This window comes from Nomascus leucogenys, chromosome 12 (assembly GCF_006542625.1).
Source record: "Nomascus leucogenys isolate Asia chromosome 12, Asia_NLE_v1, whole genome shotgun sequence".
Taxonomy (NCBI): Eukaryota; Metazoa; Chordata; class Mammalia; order Primates; family Hylobatidae; genus Nomascus; species Nomascus leucogenys.
This window is the reverse complement of record NC_044392.1, coordinates 16,835,721-16,855,833: the sequence shown is the minus strand read 5'-3', so window position 1 is coordinate 16,855,833 and position 20,113 is coordinate 16,835,721. Positions and strand designations below refer to the sequence as shown.

The 20,113-nt window shown below is 35.1% G+C and overlaps 1 protein-coding gene across 6 annotated transcripts in view; it reads left to right on the top strand.

Annotated features, from left to right (window-relative positions):
• Positions 1–18,097, top strand: part of SPATA6 (spermatogenesis associated 6) — a 133,433-nt gene extending 115,336 nt beyond the window's left edge. For 5 of the 6 annotated variants that reach the window (XM_003259006.4, XM_012511002.2, XM_030823877.1 and 2 more), the window contains 2 exons: positions 5,475–5,566; positions 14,573–18,097. In XM_003259006.4, coding sequence (XP_003259054.3) covers positions 5,475–5,566; positions 14,573–14,753 — 273 coding nt within the window. In that variant the 3' untranslated portion in view covers positions 14,754–18,097. The remainder of the gene's footprint in view (positions 1–5,474; positions 5,567–14,572) is intronic. The other variant, XM_030823878.1, reaches the window with a different exon arrangement.
• Positions 18,098–20,113: the final 2,016 nt, after the last annotated feature.

Genomic DNA, 20,113 nt, shown 5'->3' with positions numbered 1-20,113 from the left:
ATGTTCTTTTTCTAGTTTTTGAAGTAAAAGCTTTGGGTTATTGATTTGAGGTCTTCTTTTTTCATGTAGGTGTTTATAGCCATGTTCCTCTAGAAGCACTGCCTCATTTTCATTATTAAGTTTTGTTTTGTTATAATTTGAATTTCTCTTGAAGTATTTTCTAGTGTCCCTTGTGCTGTTTTATTTGACCCACTGATCATTTAGTAGTATATTGTTTGATTTCTACCTATTTATTAATTACCCAAATTTTCTTCTGCTGTTATTCTCTGATTTCATGTTATTGTGGCCAGGTAACATATTTTATATGATTTCAGTTCTTTCAAATTTATTGAAACTTGTTTTATAGCCTAACATTCCTGGAGAATTTTTCATATGCACTTGAAAAGAATATGTATTTTACTATTGTTGGGTGGAATGTTCTATAGATGTTGTTAGTTCTGGTTGATCTATATTGTTGTTTAGGTCTTCCATTTACTGGTTGAACTTCTGCCTGATTGTTCTGTTCATTGTTGAAAAATGAAGTATTGTTGTCTTTGAACCGTACACACATCCTGTTGGTTCTGTTTTCTCTAGAGAATCCTGACTAATACAGCATGAGAGTAGAAAACTCCTTGGGGCCAGAGTCCTAGGGGGCTCTCACAGGTTCATACACTGTATCTCTAGAAACTCAAGCAAATGCTTCAGCATGAAAAACAGCTAAATATTGGTAGGGACAGTAAGTTTTATGGCATTTTAACTTGACCTAGTCCCATCTCCTGCTCTCTAGCTGCATAGTAGGCTTGATAACCAACATGCCACAATCTCAGTGAAAACCAAAATTTTGGCAGGCACTGTCAGAGGTAAAATAAAGTTAGGGTTTCGTCAAAGGCCATTCCCAGAGAATTGTAATTACTTGACTTGCTGGAGATTGCCTGGAAGTCCCCACTTTGAGTGAGAGCTTTCCCAGTGCAAAATCTTTGCCCTGGAGGGCATTTTTAAAAGAAATAATTGCAGGCAATTGTTAAATCTCATTGCAAACTGAAATGGTGGATAGCTGTTGAATTAAACAACAGACCAATCAAAAACCTTCAAAGAAAAAGCTGAGTGTGTCCATAGGGGGCTTTGAAAAGCTACCACATATTCCTGGGATTTTAGAAGACCACAAAAAAAAAAAAAAAAAAAAAAAAGTCACCATTTAAATGTTCAAATAATTGTAAACATTATTTAACTAAATTTAAGTATTTCTCAAACTTGGTAGATTGGGCTGCATGTTAATACAAACTCACTGTCAAGAGAAAATGAAAATAAAAGCATTTTATTTCTTGATAAAAAAAAAAAAAGCAGAAGACTACTCATATTTGTAGGACTGTGCGTATGTCCAAGGCTATGTACTTGATTAGAAAAGACAAGAAGGCCCTTAGCTTTCGATTCCAGCCTACCTTAAGGCTCTGCATGAACAAGAAGTTATGGCTTAGGCTAAGTATTGAAAGTGTACTCTCAACATACAGAGCTGCTCAGCAAACACTGGGAGAGTTAATGGTTCTAAGGGTTTATAGAAATGTCTGTCCAATCATTACTTGATGACTCAGCTAACAGAATAGAGATATCAGTGATCACCCACAAAAAGGAATGTTGACTTTGCAGAACTAAGTCAGAAAATCACTATGCTAATAACTATAATAAACAACAACAATAAACAGTGGAAATGGAGAAAAAAATGAATACAAACTGTCCTTGAGGATCCTACACATTGGACTCACTAGACAAAGACCATAAATCAGTTATGTTAAATATAGTTATTCAAAGAATCAAAAGAACGCATTTATAAAGAAATAAAGTGTTAGAATTATGTCACATAAAATATAAAATTTCAATCAAAAGTTATAAACTATTTTTTAAATAACCAAATAGAAATTCTGAAGTTGACAAGTACATATTCAGAAATGAAAATTTTTTGAAATGAAAAACTCCAGAAATGAAAAATTTATTAGAAGGAATCATTAGCACCCTACAAGCAGGCAGAAGAAAATATTATTGGACTTGAAGACAAGTCAAATGAGATAATTCAGTGTGAGGAACAGAAAGAATAAAAATAATGAACACATATGGGTTTGTGGGATACCATTAAGCATGCCAACATAGCTGTAATAAGAATTCCAGAAGAAGAGGGAGAAAGGAAGGGACAGAAGGAATATTTGGAGAAATAATGGTCCTTGCCAAATAGAAGAAAATCATTATGCAAGGAGCTCAATAAACTCTTTAGTAGGATAAACTCAAACAGATCCACACTTGAGACTCATTACAAACCGTTAAGTCTGAAGCCAAAGATAAGCCTGGCATTGTGGCAAGTACCTGTAATCCCTAATACTCAGAAGGTTGAAGTGGGAGAGTCACTTGAGCCCAGGAGTTCAAGGCTACAGTGAGCTATGATTTCACCACTGCATTTCAGCCTGGGTGACAGAGTTAGACCCTATATCTAGAAAAAAAGTGTTTTGAAAAAAGCCAAAGACAAAAAGAGAATCTTAAAAGCAGCAAGGGAGAAGGGATTCATCACATAAATGTGTTCCTCAGTAAGATTTAAAAGTGGTTTAAATCAGAAACTGTGGAGTCCAAAAGGCAGTGTAATGATATATTCAATGTACTGAAAAGAAAAGAACTCTCAACCATGAATATCCAGCAAAACTTTCAAAAATATAGAATAAATTAACATTCTCAAATAAAACCAGGTTTATCACTAGCAGATCTGCACTACAAGAAATACTAAAAGGATCCCTTCAGGATGAAGTGAAAGAACACTAGACAGTAGCTCAGTTTCACATGAAGAAATAAAGAGCAATGATAATGGTAACTAGGTAAATATAAAAGATAGGCTAAATACAGTTTTTGCCAGTAACTCTTTAGTTCTTATATCTGATTTAAGAGATGACCTCACAAAACAATAATTATAAATATTTGTTGGTGGGAACATATTATATAAAGATGTAATTTATGTAAAAATAGCAATTAAAAGGGGAGGGATTGTAAACATGTAAGAGCAAAGTTTCCATATCCCGCTGAAATTAAGCTGGTATCATCTAAACTTAGATTCTTCTGTATTAAGATGTTATTTGTAATCCTCATGGAAACTAGTAAGAAAATGTCTCAAAAATATAGTGTATAGGAAATTAAAAATGAACCCTGGAAAATATCTAACACAAAAGAAGGCAACAATGGAGAAATGAAAAAAAGACATAGAAAATAGCAAAATGGCAAATGTAAATCATATAGGTATGTAAACATACCTATAGGTAGTTCATGATATTTAAAAAATTAAACACTTCAATTAGGAGGTAAAATTTTGGAGACTGCATAAAAATCATGGTTCTACTATATTCTGCCTATAAGAGATGCACCTTAGATTCAAAGGCACAAATAAGTTCAGTGTAAAAGGAAACAAAAGTATACCATTCAACAGCATAAGAGAATTGCAGTGGCTACACAAATATTGGACAAATAGACTTTAAGAGAATTTTTTCTTACTAAATTTCTTACTAAAGACAAATAAAAATATTTTATAATGGCAACAGGGCCAAACCATCAGGAAGATATGACCATTACAAATATTTATGCACTTAAAAGAGATCCAAAAAATATAAGGAAAAACTGATAGAATAGAAAGAAGAAATAGATATGCAATATAATAGAGACCTCAGTATCCCACATTCCCCAGTGGATAGGACAGACAGAAGATAAATAAGGAAATATTCCTTCCAGATGTGTCACATCATATTACTTAAAATTTCCACATGTCAACACAAAATTACAAGATATGCAACAAAGCAAGAAAGACCAATACATAGTTAATAGCTTATAATAAGGTGTGATCCTTGTTGCCTCCTTGTTTGTGAATAACTTGTCCTTTGCAAAAATAATCTATACAGGGACTCTTACAAAAGATGGGTCCTTGTATAGATTATTTTTTCAAAGGGCAATTTATATATATATGAATATAAATATATATGATTATATATAAATAAATATAATTATATCTATAAAATATCACAAAATATAGTCTGAAAATTTGAAAGGAATAACCTTTAGGCTAATCTGTTCCCTTTTGTTTCTCAGGTCTGAATTCCCCTATATGATATCCTTGATCTAGATGGGCATCATCACTCTACAGAAATAGTTTTAGTAGTTGTATTTTTACTCCCTTTAAGACAGCTATCCTTTTTATTTCATTTCTTTGCCAAGTCTTTCACACTCACTACAGGCAATGACATTTTCTTTGATAATAGAGTAAATGCTCCACTTCATTGACTTCTCAGAATAGGTAAAAATAAGGAACATCCAATAATATGCCATTCAAGAAAAAGATCTAATAATAAGGAATGGCTGAAAATAAAAGGACAAATATATACCATTAAAGCACTAACTGAAAGAAAGTAGTTGTATCTATATGAATAGTAGACCAAAATAAGTTAAGGGGAAAAAAAGCAGTTGTAGAAATAAAGGCAACTTCATAATGATAAAACCGAGAAACTATAACAATTCTAAATCTTTATGCATATTTTCTGTGATTTTGAAACAAGCTCTATTATTTATTGCACACGTTTACACATAATGCTCTCTTCCTAGTTTCATGCCATCAGCAAATTTTTAAAATCATTTTTCTTCACAATGTGCATTCAGCTGATTTCTTACATAAAGTGAATGAACCCCTTACTAATACTAATCCTTATTTGTGCTTACTAGTTTCTTTTGTTATCAGTTCTGTTTATTTCTCTTCTTGTTTGACTAAGGAACAGAAGGATATTGGCTAGTAGTTGAAAAAGGTATTTGGTATTAAATTATATACCATTACCACACATATGAACTTAACTGTGAATGATATAGTTAACAAAGCCATCTCTTCAGAATACTATTTCTTATGTCCTTGTATGTGTCTATTAGAAATTAAGAACAGGCTGCCCGTACAAGGTGGGGGTAACCATATATTTTAATTCCAATTACCTTGCCTTTCATTTTTGCCTTTTCTGGCTTGTTGTTTTGGCTTTTGATTTTGCATTTTGGCTTTTGATTAATAAGTCTAAGCCATTTCATTTGTAAGTCATAGGTGCACGTTAGAATGCTTGTATCTACATAATTTTCTCAAATACTTATTCCTCAGAATGCAGGTACAATCTCTTGAGTTCATATAACAATGCATAAGATAATGTTAATTTACATATCATGACACAGGATTCATTCCTCTATTTTTATGGATTCAAGAGGTATCTACTGGATACCTAGTCTTTGATAAGCAATATTAGGAAAAACTGTAATAAAACTGTATAATTTTATTGAAAAGGATAGTAAATCCTCACTTAACCTTTTTTTCCCCAAAGAAACACTAGCATTTAATTCCGTTTCTTATAAATTATAAGGGGAGGGGAAGAGCATTTTCTGAAGAAACATATGCATCATTTTGGGGACAATGAGACAGTGAGTTAATGGAAATCTTTAAAATTTTTCAGGATGAGAGAGACCTAGAGAAAGATGATGAACTGGAACTGAAAAGAAGTCTTTTATATAGAGACTCTGCCTATGACAGTGACCCCGAGTACAGGTATGAATGAAATATATGTATATCCTTCTCATAGTTCTTATAAAAATAACCGTTTTATAATCTGCTGAATTTGTGGGAAATGTAGACTTGAAAGGATAATTAGTATTTATTTTTAACTGTAAATTCCTATTAAAATTTTAATGTTTGCATTACTGAAACTTGATCTGTAAAAACAAATATTGTCAATTATTGGTGATGCCTTTCATCCTACTTAAGATTTGTCTGCCCTGAAAACTCACATACTTCAGAATGTATATTTATTTTAATATAAAAAATAGTTATTTGTCAGATGAGTAGGTTGCAAAAATTTTCTCCCATTCTGTAGGTTGCCTGTTCACTCTGATGGTAGTTTCTTTTGCTGTGCAGAAGCTCTTTAGTTTAATTAGATCCCATTTGTCAATTTTGGCTTTTGTTGCCATTGCTTTTGGTGTTTTAGACATGAAGTCCTTGCCCACGCCTATGTCCTGAATGGTGTTGCCTAGGTTTTCTTGTAGGATTTTAATGGTTTTAGGTCTAACATTTAAGTCTTTAATCCATCTTGAATTAATTTTTGTATAAGGTGTAAGGAAGGGATCCAGTTTCAGCTTTCTACATATGGCTAGCCAGTTTTCCCAGCAGCATTTATTAAATAGGGAATCCTTTCCCCATTTCTTGTTTTTGTCAGGTTTGTCAAAGATCAGATAGTTGTAGATATGCAGCATCATTTCTGAGGGCTCTGTTCTGTTCCATTGATCTATATCTCTGTTGTGGTACCAGTACCATGCTGTTTTGGTTACTGTAGCCTTGTAGTATAGTTTGAAGTCAGGTAGCGTGATGCCTCCAGCTTTGTTCTTTTGGCTTAGGATTGACTTGGCGATGCGGGCTCTTTTTTGGTTCCATATGAACTTTAAAGTAGTTTTTTCCAATTCTGTGAAGAAAGTCATTGGTAGCTTGATGGGGATGGCATTGAATCTATAAATTACCTTGGGCAGTATGGCCATTTTCACGATATTGATTCTTCCAACCCATGAGCATGGAATGTTCTTCCATTTGTTTGTATCCTCTTTTATTTCATTGAGCAGTGGTTTGTAGTTCTCCTTGAAGAGGTCCTTCACATCCCTTGTAAGCTGGATTCCTAGGGATTTTTACAATGAACTCAAACAAATTTACAAGAAAAAAACAAACAACCCCATCAAAAAGTGGGCAAAGGACATGAACAGACACTTCTCAAAAGAAGACATTTATGCAGCCAAAAAACACATGAAGAAATGCTCATCATCACTGGCCATCAGAGAAATGCAAATCAAAACCACAGTGAGATACCATCTCACACCAGTTAGAATGGCCATCATTAAAAAATCAGGAAACAACAGGTGCTGGAGAGGATGTGGAGAAATAGGAACACTTTTACACTGTTGGTGGGACTGTAAACAGTTCAACCATTGTGGAAGTCAGTGTGGCGATTCCTCAGGGATCTAGAACTAGAAATACCATTTGACCCAGCCATCCCATTACTGGGTATATACCCAAAGGACTATAAATCATGCTGCTATAAAGACACATGCACACGTATGTTTATTGCGGCACTATTCACAATAGCAAAGAGTTGGAACCAACCCAAATGTCCAACAATGATAGACTGGATTAAGAAAATGTGGCACATATACACCATGGAATACTATGCAGCCATAAAAAATGATGAGTTCGTGTCCTTTGTAGGGACATGGATGAAACTGGAAAACATCATTCTCAGTAAACTATCGCAAGGACAAAAAACCAAACAAACACCGCATGTTCTCACTCATAGGTGGGAATTGAACAATGAGAACTCATGGACACAGGAAGGGGAACATCACATTCCGGGGACTGTTGTGGGGTGGGGGGAGGGGGGAGGGACAGCATTAGGAGATATACCTAATGCTAAATGACGAGTTAATGGGTGCAGGAAATCAACATGGCACATGGATACATATGTAACAAACCTGCACATTGTGCACATGTACCCTAAAACCTAAAGTATAATAAAAAAAAAAAATTAAAAAAAAATTAAAAAATAAAATAAAAATTAAAAAAAAAATAGTTCTTATAATTTTAGACCATGAACCAACCTTTTTTAATAATTTGAGATCAATTTCTGTAATAGCAAATTCTGTTCTCGCCTAAAATTTGAGGAATGTTAATAATAACATTTGTACATGTTTATATGAGCAAATTTCCTCAAGATTTTTGACAGCTCTGTGTCAACTGACATAAATTTAATGCAGTATTAAAAAGTGTAAATTTTGGATTTATACAGCCAAAAGTTCTTTGAATTCTTGGATGCTATACCACTAGTTACTGTAATACGTAGCTTTCACCTTCCTGAGATTCCTGAGGAACAAACATAAGAAACAAAGCTCCAAAGAATGGAATATTTTTTAATTGCTAACTTGGGTTTTGCATTCAAATCTCTGATCTTTACTCTGGTAAGCTAGGCTAGACCATCTATGAACATGTGAGGACTTTTCCTTACGCCCCTTACACAGACTATAAGTGGGAGTGTGACTTCCTTTCTCAAAGTTATTGCCTCCCAAGCAAGAAGCAACCTAGGCCTCTCTTTAAAGTAATAATTTATTATAGGTAAATTTGGAGGTTAAGCAATCCAAAGAAGAAAAGAAAGATTCAGAGGGTACACACCCTGAGGAAGAGTATTTTTTTTTACCCTTTGTTATTTTTCGTCAAAGGCATATTCCCTAAATTGTTACATGGATTAGCATCCCAATTTTGGGTGCTTAACCCATATAATTAATTCTAATTTGGGCAAGAAGTGAGAAGAATTGATACAGGAAAGAGCCTCATTTTCAAATTATCTAAGTTGCTTTTTAAAAATATAGATTTCCACTTTTTACCCCCATAGATGCTGGTTCTTATATATAAGTAAGACATGGAAATCTGTATTTTAAGAGATATCATGGGGCCAGGTGCAATGGCTCATGCCTGTAATCCCAGTGCTTTGGGAGGCGCCCGTGGGAGGATCACTTGAGGCCAAGAGTTTGAGAATAGCCTGGGCAACATAGCAAGACCCTGTCTCTACAAAATAAATACAATAAAATAAAAAATGAGGTATCATGGGTAATTCTAATGTAGGTAGATAAATACTACATTTTCAAAAGTGCTGCTGTCAATTTAAAGTTTGCCATAAACCCCAATATTGGTTCTTTTTCAGCTCACCAAACAGTGTTATTAAGCTTTTGATCACCCTGAACAATTTGGTACCTCTCAAATGAGAGTTAAGCAGAGTGTCAGAAAAGTTCTGCTTACACATTTTTGAGATCACTTTATAATCTTTGCTGCTTCTCTTATATGTATACTTGAATCAATTGGATGAAGTGGTCAGTCCTTCAAGACCTTTCAGGAGAGTATCTTTGATATTAGCTCTAGAAGCTGTTGAAATGATTAGGATATTATTTTAGTTTTATCCTTGAGTAATATTATGTACTAGGCCAAGAAGTCCTCCCATTCTGCTTTCCATCTCAAAGATTAGAGGAACTACACTCAAAGTAATCACCTCCTTGCCAGCCTTGAGGTTTCTGTCAGCAGAAGTTAAGAGAGAGTTTGCAGTCTTGACTTACTATCAATCCTCTACAGATGCCGTTTGACACAGGCATCATGAAGAAGTTTGCATGAACCTCTGAAATGACTGAGTGAGGAGCTCAGCAAATCCTCTTCCCCCAAAGAAACAAATGGAACAGAATTGTCAAAAACAACAATTTAAGAACTCTTGGAATTGACCAAAAACATATAACAAATTGAGAAGCATTTATCAAGAAAATCTACTGGTTATACTACCTAAAAGAAAGGAAATCAGCATATTGAAGAAATATCAGCACTCTCATATTTATTGTAGCATTATTCACAATAACAAAACTATGAAATCAACCTAAGTGCCCATCAGTGGATGAACAGGTAAAGCAAATGTGGGAAATATACACAATGGAATATTATTCAGCTATAAAAAATGAAATCTTTTAATTAGCAACAACATGGATGGAACTAGAGGACATCATGTTAAGTGAAATAAGCCAGGCACAGAAAGACAAATATTACATGTTCTCACTCATCTGTGGCAGCTAAAAAAGTTGATCTCATGGAGGTGGAGAGTAGAATGGTGATTACCAGGGACTGGGAAGGGGAGGAGGGAATAGAGGGCGAAGAGAGATTGGTTAATGAGTAGAAAAATACAGTTATGAATAAGGGTTAAGTTCTAGAGTTTGATAGCCCAGTAGGGTGACCATAGTTAACAAAAATTTGTTGTACATTTCAAAATAGCTAGAAGAAAGATTTGGAGTGTTTCCAATACAAAGAAGTGATAAATGTTTGAGGTGATATCCCAATTACCATGATTTGATTCACTACACATTGTATGCAGGCATCAAAATATCATATGTGCCTTAGGAATATGTACAATTATTATATATCAATTTAAAAATTAACTTTAAAAATTTACTGAATATCAGTAAGAACAGTTAGAGTCTGTGACATTATAACCTGGAGGTTCCATCCCCATCTACCACTCCCCAGCTCCATGGCACAAAAGTTCTACTAGGGAAGTCACGTTGAAATCCTGGCAGCTTTGCTCCCAGAAATAACTAACTATATGGAGCAAAGCATGGGAAATTCCATTAACAGAAACAATAATGGTTTGTTGGCAAACAAGCAAGGGAGGACTGAAGTTTTAATACTACTTGGCAAACAAGCAGAGGAGGCCTGAAGTTTTAATACTGGTTGGGGCAGACAGTAAAGATCCCGAGAGAAGATAGCAACAGTTGGCTGGCCTTGATAAAGTTCTACTTATTCCTGGTTGAGTAGAAGATTATGTTTATGCATAAGGCTGTACATATGCATGAGAGATATTGGTGAAGGCCCTAATGAGCCACTAATTTATGACTGAATGTGAAGCCTTGTGAAGGCAGAAAGTAAAATCCAGGGCAGACTTATAAACTAGATAAACTTTGAATATATTATCAAAGCCACATACAGATCCATTGGCAAAATATGAAAGCCTTATAGGCTTACTGACTCTGACTAGTCATTTGCTGGCTGCTAAGCTATGCTAACTCCGGGGTAGCCCCTGAGAAGCCAAGACAAGTACCACATGTTCTTCTTATTGCAAATAGGAGCTAAACAATGGGTACACATGGACATACAGAGAGGTATAATAAACACTGGAGATTCTAAAAGGGGGGAAGGTGTGGAGATTCTAAAAGGTGGGATGGGGTTGAAAAAATACCTGTTGATTAGTGTTCAGTATTGAACCATGAGTACACTAAAAGCTGAAAGCCCAGATTCGCTGTTATGTAATATATCCATGTAACAAAACTGCCCTTGCACCCCCTAAATCTATAAAAATAAAATAGCAACAAATAAAAACTTAAAGAAACAAGAGACACAAGGAATTGGACAGTGTGAAGAAACAGTTCACAATATCAGTCCAGGCAAATCATTGAACAAAGAATCGAAAAGAATCCAGAGTTTCTGCAATCTCAACTAGATCTAAAACTTTGTTTTCTACAAAAACTTTGAGACATGTAAAGAAGAAAGTATGACCCATATACATGAAAAATGAACTACTGGAAACTAGATGTTACTCAAGTAATCTTTGCCCAGATCAATATCCTGAAGCATTTCCCCAATATTTTCTTCAATAGTTTCATCCTTTCAGGTCTCACATTTAAGTATTTAATCCATTTTAGTTCGATTTTTGTATATGGTGAGATATAGGCATTATTTTTATTTTTTTGCCTATGAATATCCAGTCTTCCCAGTACCATTTATTGAAAAGACTGTCCTTTCCCCAATGTATGTGCTTGGTGCCTTTGTCAAAAATGAGTTTACTGTAAATATGTGGATTTCTTCATTCTCTATTCTGTCCCATTAGTCTATTTGTCTGTTGTCATTCCATTACTATGCTATTTTGGTTACTATAGCATCACAGTTTAATTTCAAGTCAGGTTATGTGATGCCTCCAACTTCGTTCTTTTTGCTCAGGATTGCTTTGGCTGTTCTAGTTTTTTTGTTTTTTTGTGGTTCCAAATACATTTTAGGATTTTTTTGTTATTATTTCTGTGTAGAATGTCATTAGTGTTTTGATAGAGATTGCACTGACTCTAGATTGCTTTGGGTAGTATAGGCATTTTAACAATATTGATTCTTTCAATCCATGAACATGGAATATCTTTCCATTTTCTTGTGTTCTCCAGTTTCTTTCATCAGTATTTTATAGTTTTTGTCATAGCAGTCTTTCACTTTTCTGGCTTTTTTTTTTTTCTTTTAGTATTGGAAATGGGATTGCTTTCTTGATCTCTTTTGCAGATTGTTTACTGTTGGAATATAGAAATGTTGATTATCGCATGTTAATTTTTTATTTTGCAACCTTACTAAATGTGTTTATTCATTTTAATTTTTTGGTGGAGTCTTTATGTTTTTCTAAATATAACATCATGTTTTCTGTGGAAGGGAATAATTTAACTTCTTCTTTTTCAGTTTGGATCCCCTTTATTTCTTTCACTTGCCTAATTGCTTTGGCTAGGACTTCCATTACTATGTTGAATATAGGTGGTGAAAGTGGGCATCTTTGTCCTGTTTCAGATCTTTTTCCCATTCAGTATAATATTAGCTGTGAATTTGTTGTATATGGCCCTTATCATTTTGAGGTATGTTCCTTCTATGCCCAGTTTATGGAGGGGTTTTATTATGAGTGGATGTTGAATTGTATTGAATGCTTTTTCAGCACCCATTGAAATGATTATACATTTTTTTTGTTTTTGATTCTGTTGATATTATGTATCACATTTATTGATTTGCCCGTGATGAACCATCCTTGCATCCCTGGAATGAATACCATTTGATCATGGTGAATAATCTTTTTCATGTGTTTTGAATTCAATTTTCTAATATTCTGTTGAGGATTTTTGCATATGTTCATCAGGAATATTAGCCTGTAGTTTATTTTTGTTGCTATTTTGTCTGGTTTTGGTACCAGGGTAATGCTAGTCTTATAAAATGGGTTTTCTCATGTCTTTAATTTTTCGTTATATTTTGAGTAGACTTCTTGTTAGTTCTTCTTTAAATATTTGGTAGAATTCAGCAGTGAAGCCAGAGATCCAGGGCTTTTCCTTTATAGGAGACTTTTTATTACTGCTTCAATATTGTTATTCATTATTGGTCTGTTCAGGTTTTGTATTTGTTCATAGTGTAATCTTAGTTAGTAGGTTGTGTGTATCTGGAAAGAAACTTTACAATCTCTAACAGGCCTGGAAGGTCTAATCTATAAAAAGTATTTCATTGACCTTGAAGAAGGTCTTTTTCTTTTTCTTTTTTTTTTTTTTTTTTTTTTTTTTTTTGAGACAGAGTCTCGCTCTGTCGCCCAGGCTGGAGTGCAGTGGCGCAATCTCAGCTCACTGCAAGCTCCGCCTCCTGGGTTCACACCATTCTCCTGCCTCAGCCTCTCCGAGTAGCTGGGACTACAGGCGCCCGCCACCATGCCCGGCTAATTTTTTGTATTTTTAGTAGAGACAGGGTTTCACCATGGTCTCGATCTCCTGACCTCGTGATCCACCCGCCTTGGCCTCCCAAAGTGCTGGGATTACAAGCGTGAGCCACCGCGCCGGGCCGGTCAATTATTTATATAAGAAAATAAATTCAACATTTTATCCATAAAAAATGTAATTCCAGAATTAAATGTTTATGTTAGTAAAATTATAACACTGATAACAGAAAAAGTGCTATTAATCCTTAAGAAACAGTTACCTTTTCTTTTCTATCTTCATCACAGCTAGCCCAGTCTTAGTCTATTTCATTAGCTTCCTATGGGCTTCCTCTCACTTACGTGCGTGCTCTCTTGCACGTGCTGGCTGGTTCTCTCTCTCTCTCTCTCTCCCACCTTCTTTTTTCCTTAAGACCCTCAAGGCTACAGTTGATCCTTTCACTTCAAACTCTTCTGCCTTGTTTCCATTTTCCACAAATGTTCATAGTTAGCCTAATTTTCTACTCCTTGAGGGCAATAGCAGCATGGCATGGTAGAAAGGGTCTTAGAGCACACACGTTGTCTTTTTCGTTTTGCCACTTACTAGCTGAGCAGTCTTAGGCAAGTCACTTAACTTCACTGGGTCTTAATTTCTATATCTACCAACTTCTATGTGTTGTAAGATGTATTCATAAAGTACCTAGTTTAGTGTCTCAGATTTAATAACGTCTGTGTTTAAATTTTAAAACAATCCTCTAAAACTAAAGTTAAGGAAGCTGAGACTCTGGATAGTTAAATAAATTGCCCAAGGTCTCACAGCTTATAAAGGACTGAGCTGGAATTCAGTTTCAGGTATGCCTGACTTTTAGCAACTATGCATTCTTTTTTTTTTTTTTTTTTTTTGAGATGGAGTTTTGCTCTTGTTGTCCAGGCTGGGGTGCAATGGCATGACCTCAGCTCACTGCAACCTCTGCCTCCCGGGTTCAAGTGATTCTCCTGCCTCAGCCTCCCGAGTAGCTGAGATTATAGGCAAGCGCCACCACGCCCAGCTAATTTTGTATTTTTTAGTAGATATGGGGTTTCTCCATGTTGGTCGGCTAGTCTCAAACTCCCGACCTCAGGTAATTTGCTTGTCTCAGCCCCTCAAAATGCTGGGATTATAGGCGTGAGCCACTGTGCCTTGGGCTGTGTATTCTTATACTGGCCATACCAGGCCAGTATAAGAACTGCTTTTATTATATTCTGCTTTTATTATGCTGTACCTGTGTCTGTTCTCTGAATTCCTTTTTCACTCTAACACAAAATTTTCATTTTACTGTTTTATACCAGTTTTACACAGGTACCTCTGCTTCCGCTTTTAAAATGTCCCTCTTTGAAAGCACAGGCCTTACTGTGTTTTATTTTTCACAGCCCCAGCAGAGTATTAAATAGCCATAGAGTACTCAATAAATACTTGATTTACATAGCACTATCTCTAATTTTGTTTCATTATTGTTTTGAACCTTTTATATCCCTTTTTATAGCTCATGTCAGCAGCCACGTGGCACTTTCCATTTGGATGACGGTGAATATTGGTCCAACAGGGCAGTCTCTTGTAAGGGAAAATCCCACCGACCCATCTTTGAGAACAGCATGGACAAGATGTACAGGAACTTATACAAAAAGGCCTGTAGTTCTGCTTCACATACACATGAAAGCTTCTGAGACCATCCATGATAAACCTCATGAGTGTCCGTGTCAACTTCTCAATGAAAATGTTTGATGTGATCAATATCTGTATTCCTTTTTTTTAAAAAAAATGAGATTATAACTAAGTACAATAGTTATACTTGAATAAGTTCATTACTTCAAATGGTAAATTATCATAGGCAAGCCTTTTAAAATAATTATTACAGAAGAGTCTGCTGTGTTGCAAACATTAGAGCCCTGTCACATCACAACTTCCAATATGTGACAAGCATGTTCTGTTAATGTACATCTCATATTACATCTGCAAATCCAAGAATAGTTCCTTCTAGAAATGTTTTTTTTGCCTTACTCATCTTGCAATTTTCTTTTCATCTACTTAACTGGTTATCTTGCCTGTGTAAGATTTAATTAATATTGACTACCTTTTCTTGGTGATGAACAAAATGATATCCTATACAGAAATGAATTTCCCAAGGGTTTAAACCCTGTTTTCACTAACATTTTCTACTTTTTCCTTTTTCAGAACAGGCTATTATATTTCTTAGCTCATAGGCTTTCTTTTTAAAGACTATATGATCATTCACTCCTTTTTCTCTGGAAGAACTATCTAAGTTGCTTAAAATGCATAGCAGTTAGCTAGAAATATCAGTGGCCACCATGGATGATCGAAAATTTGAATAACTAATTTTTAAAGATAAAATTCTTTGCATGATTTTTTTTCTAGGGCCATACCTTTTGGTGCAACCAGAATCAGAAAATGGCCTCTGTCAGTAAGCTTATAGAAACCTAAAAATAATAATGGAATTATATTGTAATTTGACTGCTTGGAATTTGTGTAAGTACCATATGGCCCAAGACACTATTATACTATCCTCACTTTAAAAAAAAAAACACTTGGAACCACAATGAGAGTAAAATATTATAGCAGAACGCTTTGTGGTAGACACCGAAAATGTTGTTGATTGATGGATAGAATTAACTTATCCTTCCCCACCCCAACACACACCTGTGAAGTCAATACTATGAAGATATAAAGAAATCAGCTACTTTATATTTAATAGAGAGTGAGGGGAGGGAAAGGAGAGAGTAGGAATAAGTGAACTGGGCTTATAGTCTTGAAGAGTTGACTAAAAGATAATATTTTCTCATTGACTCTGTTTTTTATTAATTTTACAGTTATGATTGAAAAAGAACAAAATGAACTTCCTTTAAAGTGAAATTAAAATGTGAAGCTTGGTGACTTATTTTTGTAGTAGAACTTGTTAACATCATGTTAAGGGTGCTTCAGTATCACAGTCTGTGATGTATCAGAAAGGGCATTAGAGCTATCTCTATGAGCCAGGAGTCCTAGGCCTTAGTATCCCATGTCTGCCATTTTCTAGCTGAGTCTATTGAATTCTCAGATCCTTTGTTTCCTCAGCTATCAAATGATGAGAATGTAGTAGACCCCAAACTATGTTCTGTGGACTGAGATCACTGTTTTAGGAGATGATTGCAGGAATGTAGATATAAGTATGTAATTGGCCATCTAAGTTTAGGAAAATCTGTTTGCTACACACATACACACACACACACACACACACACACACACACACACACACACACCTTTTAGAGAGTCATATGTAGGATTATAGAAGTAAAAAGAAATGATCTTAATGCTGGAATAGCACCTGTAAACTGGGGCTGTCTACAGCAAACTAGGATATATGGTCACCATGCTCATTGTGAACACTAGCCTGTTAGAGGCTTTAAGAAAATTCTGGTATAAATCTGTCTTACTCTGCATCTAGTAAAGAGCCTGGCATGTAATTGATGTTCGTTAAATATTTATTGAATTAACCCAGAATTTTCTAAACTAAATTTAGCATGTACCACTATTTGTTATTCTTGCCACCACCCCCCATTCCCCTAGCTCCTCACACTACCTGCCAATGTCATCCTAAGGTACATGTGGATACCTAGGTTGTGGAAATGCTGGACTACACAATTGCTGAGTTACTCTCTGGCTGTAGATTATGTGATGAGGTATTTTACAATCAGCTTTTGAAGGTCAACATTGAATAATGCTCTTTTAAAAAAAATTATATCCTCATTGTTTTTCCGTGGGAAAAGAAATGAAAAGTCTTTTAAGAGTTGCTGTTTGGTGAAAAGAACAAACATGACTTTCAAAGAAAATGTTTTACTATCACCAAAATCTCCTGAGTGAATAAGTACTACAGAAATTACTTATTGCACCTGTATCTGCCATTGGCTGTCAAAAAGGCTACAAAAAGTAGGGCTGAAAGGGAAACTTTAGAAACTAATATTCTGAAAGATGTTTCCTATGGATTAAGTTTAGTGTCTTTCTGAAAGTTGGGGGCAAATTCCCATATACTAATAGCATCTTTGCTAAGTGTCTGATTATCTTCTATTCCCTAAGGAGGAAAGAGTGGTCCATGTTGCTGTAACTACTACTATGAGTGCTTATGCTGTTACTATTTTTAAAGAGTAAAACCTTTAAGTACTAATAGTTGTCTTTTCTCATTCACAGGAGCAGAAAGGTGCAGTTGTTTATACTCTTAGCCTTTTTTTTCCTGTATTTCCCACAAATCTAGAAATAATTATTGGAGTTAATATGAAAGATAAATAGGCTTTTCTTTTTACTTTTCAGTTTTTTTCTTTAAATCATAAAAAACCTGGGGATTTAGGAAAATGTCAAAATCAACAAAAAAAGATGAATCATTGGAATGAGACTCTTCCTTGGTTCTACTGGCTAGTTATATAATCTTATTTAAGTCATTTATGCTTCTTGGAGCTCAGTTTTTTCACCGATAAGGTGATAAAAGCGTTAATTTAGAATGATCCTTTGACATTTCATAATTGTACAATTAATATGTACGATCAGAAAGTCCTAGGCAGGCAGAGTTGTTTTCTGACTTCCAAAGATTAAGCCCCTGATTAAAAATCTGGAACAAATAGAGAATTTTCATTATTGTGTTCATTTGCTAATAATAGCTTTATTGAGATATAATTCACTCTGAAAAAGTATACAAGTAAGTGGTTTTTACTATATTCACAGAGTTGTGCAACAATAACCACTCAGTAATTATAGAATATTTTATAACTCCCAGAAGAAATCCTGTAACCATCAGTGATCACTTCCCACTACCTCCCCCCCACAACTCCTGGAAACCACTATATGCTTTTTGTCTCCATACCTATTCCGGACATTTCATATAAATGGAATCATACAACATGTGACCTATTGTATCTGGCTTCTTTCACTTAGCAAAATATTTTGAGAGTTCATGCATGTTGTAACATGTATGAATACTTCATTCCTTTTTATTACTAAATAATAATCCATCATATGAATATACCACATTTTGTTTATCCATTCAGTTGGTAGATATTTTGGTTGTTTCCACTTTTTAGGTATTCTGAAATGCTGCTCTGAACACTTGTATACAGATTTTTTGTGTGGACATATGATTTTATTTCCCTTGAGTATACATCTAGGAGTTGACTTGCTGGGTCCTATGGAAACTACGTTCAACATTTTGAAGAACTACCAAATTGTTTTTCAAAGTGAACGTGACATTTTACAAAGATCAACTGTGTTGATCTTTATCTTACCTTAGGATCTTAGGCAAGTTATGCATTCAAGCCTCATCAATATATTCATCACATATGTATTAGGAGCTACGTTAGAAATAGAGGGTATATAAAAATGTATCTTTAAAAGTATGAAAACAAAAACAGTGTATTTAAACATTTGCAGTGGTTTGGTAACTTCTATGGTATGAAAATGCAAGAATGGGGATAAAGGCCTTCTAGCTTGATGAAACAGAACATGCAGAGGCATGAAAATGGGAGGGAGCATGATTGTTCAGGAAACTCCTCCAAGTGCTTTAGCTAGAAGTGGTGTGCAAGGTTGCAAATGCTGTGGTAGAATATGACTAATGCAGTAAGAGAACTACAAAAATGTCTAGAGCAGCATTAGAAGAGGTGACCATTGACCTGAATGTTGAAAGATTGAAAGGACTTTTGAGAATAGGAAAACAAGGTGGAATAAACTAAATATTGATCAGATTTTACAAGGGTGGAGGTGGAGTTTAAAATATCCAGAGTCAGTTAAGAATAAAGATCTAGAACTTGGGAGAACTCAATAATACAAAACACATTTTGAAGTCAGATAAAAATAACGAAGTCAGATTAAAAATGAAAGTTCTACTTTTTGTCCTACTTTATATGTGACCATAATAGGCACCCTGAGAGTGCTGGACCTCAAGTAATTGAATGTTTTGCTAATTAAGGAGGCTCTGGTGGTAGTGAGATAGTTTGAGGGCAGCCCTTTTAAAAATAAGATAGACAGCCGGATGCAGTGGCTCACACCTGTAATCCCAGCACTTTGGGCGGCCGAGGTGGACAGATCATCTGAAGTCAGGTATTTGAGACCAGCCTGGCCAACATGGTGAAACCCTGTCTCTACTGAAAATACGAAAATCAGCCAGGCGTAATGGCATGCACCTGTAGACCCAGCTACTCGGGAGGATGAGGTAGGTAAACCACTTGAATTTGGGAGGTGGAGGCTGTAGTGAGCCAAGGTTGTGCCACTGCACTTCAGCCTGGGTGACAGAGCTCAAAATAATAATAATTAAGAAAGAAATCCTCCTAACTAGCTATAGTTTCAATGTACAAAATGAAGAGGTAAGAGAGAAAATCCAAAATTTTGTTAAAGTTTATGTGTTTATTATCACTGAATGATATACTTTGAGTTTAATTATATGATGTTTCCTCAGATAATCAGTACTTGTGACTGTTCACCCATTCACAAAATATTCCAGGCAATCTGCAAGACATTGAATGATGACCCAGAGATAAACAAAAACACAGTTCTCAATCAGAGTTTGTGTGTGTATATGGGGGTTGGGGAGAGACTGGCATTTAATTGAGGGATAATAATTGAAATCAGTTGATACTTTTTCTAGCTGTCTTGGATAGCATAAGCCTTAGAAAATTCACTTACTAAGGTTTGTGAAGTAAGAAGGAAATAAGCTAACACAGAACAGATATCAGCTGATACACTGTTCTCTAAAAGTTAGTAAAGTTACTTAACATTAACTTAACATTACTTAACAGTAAATTAACATTACTCTCATTACCAAATTACTTCTGCTTTTGAGGGGAAAAACATATAAGATATTCAAGAAGGGAGTGTTATCAACAAGATGGTAGAGTAGGAGACCCTGGCCCTCAACCCCACAAACAACAATTTGATAGACATCCAGGAATGGAAATAGCTGTGGGAGGGCTTTGGAGTCCAGATAAGAAGCTGCGGAAGCATAGTAGAGCAAAAAAGCAAAGCAAAACCAAACCAAAACAACAACAACAAA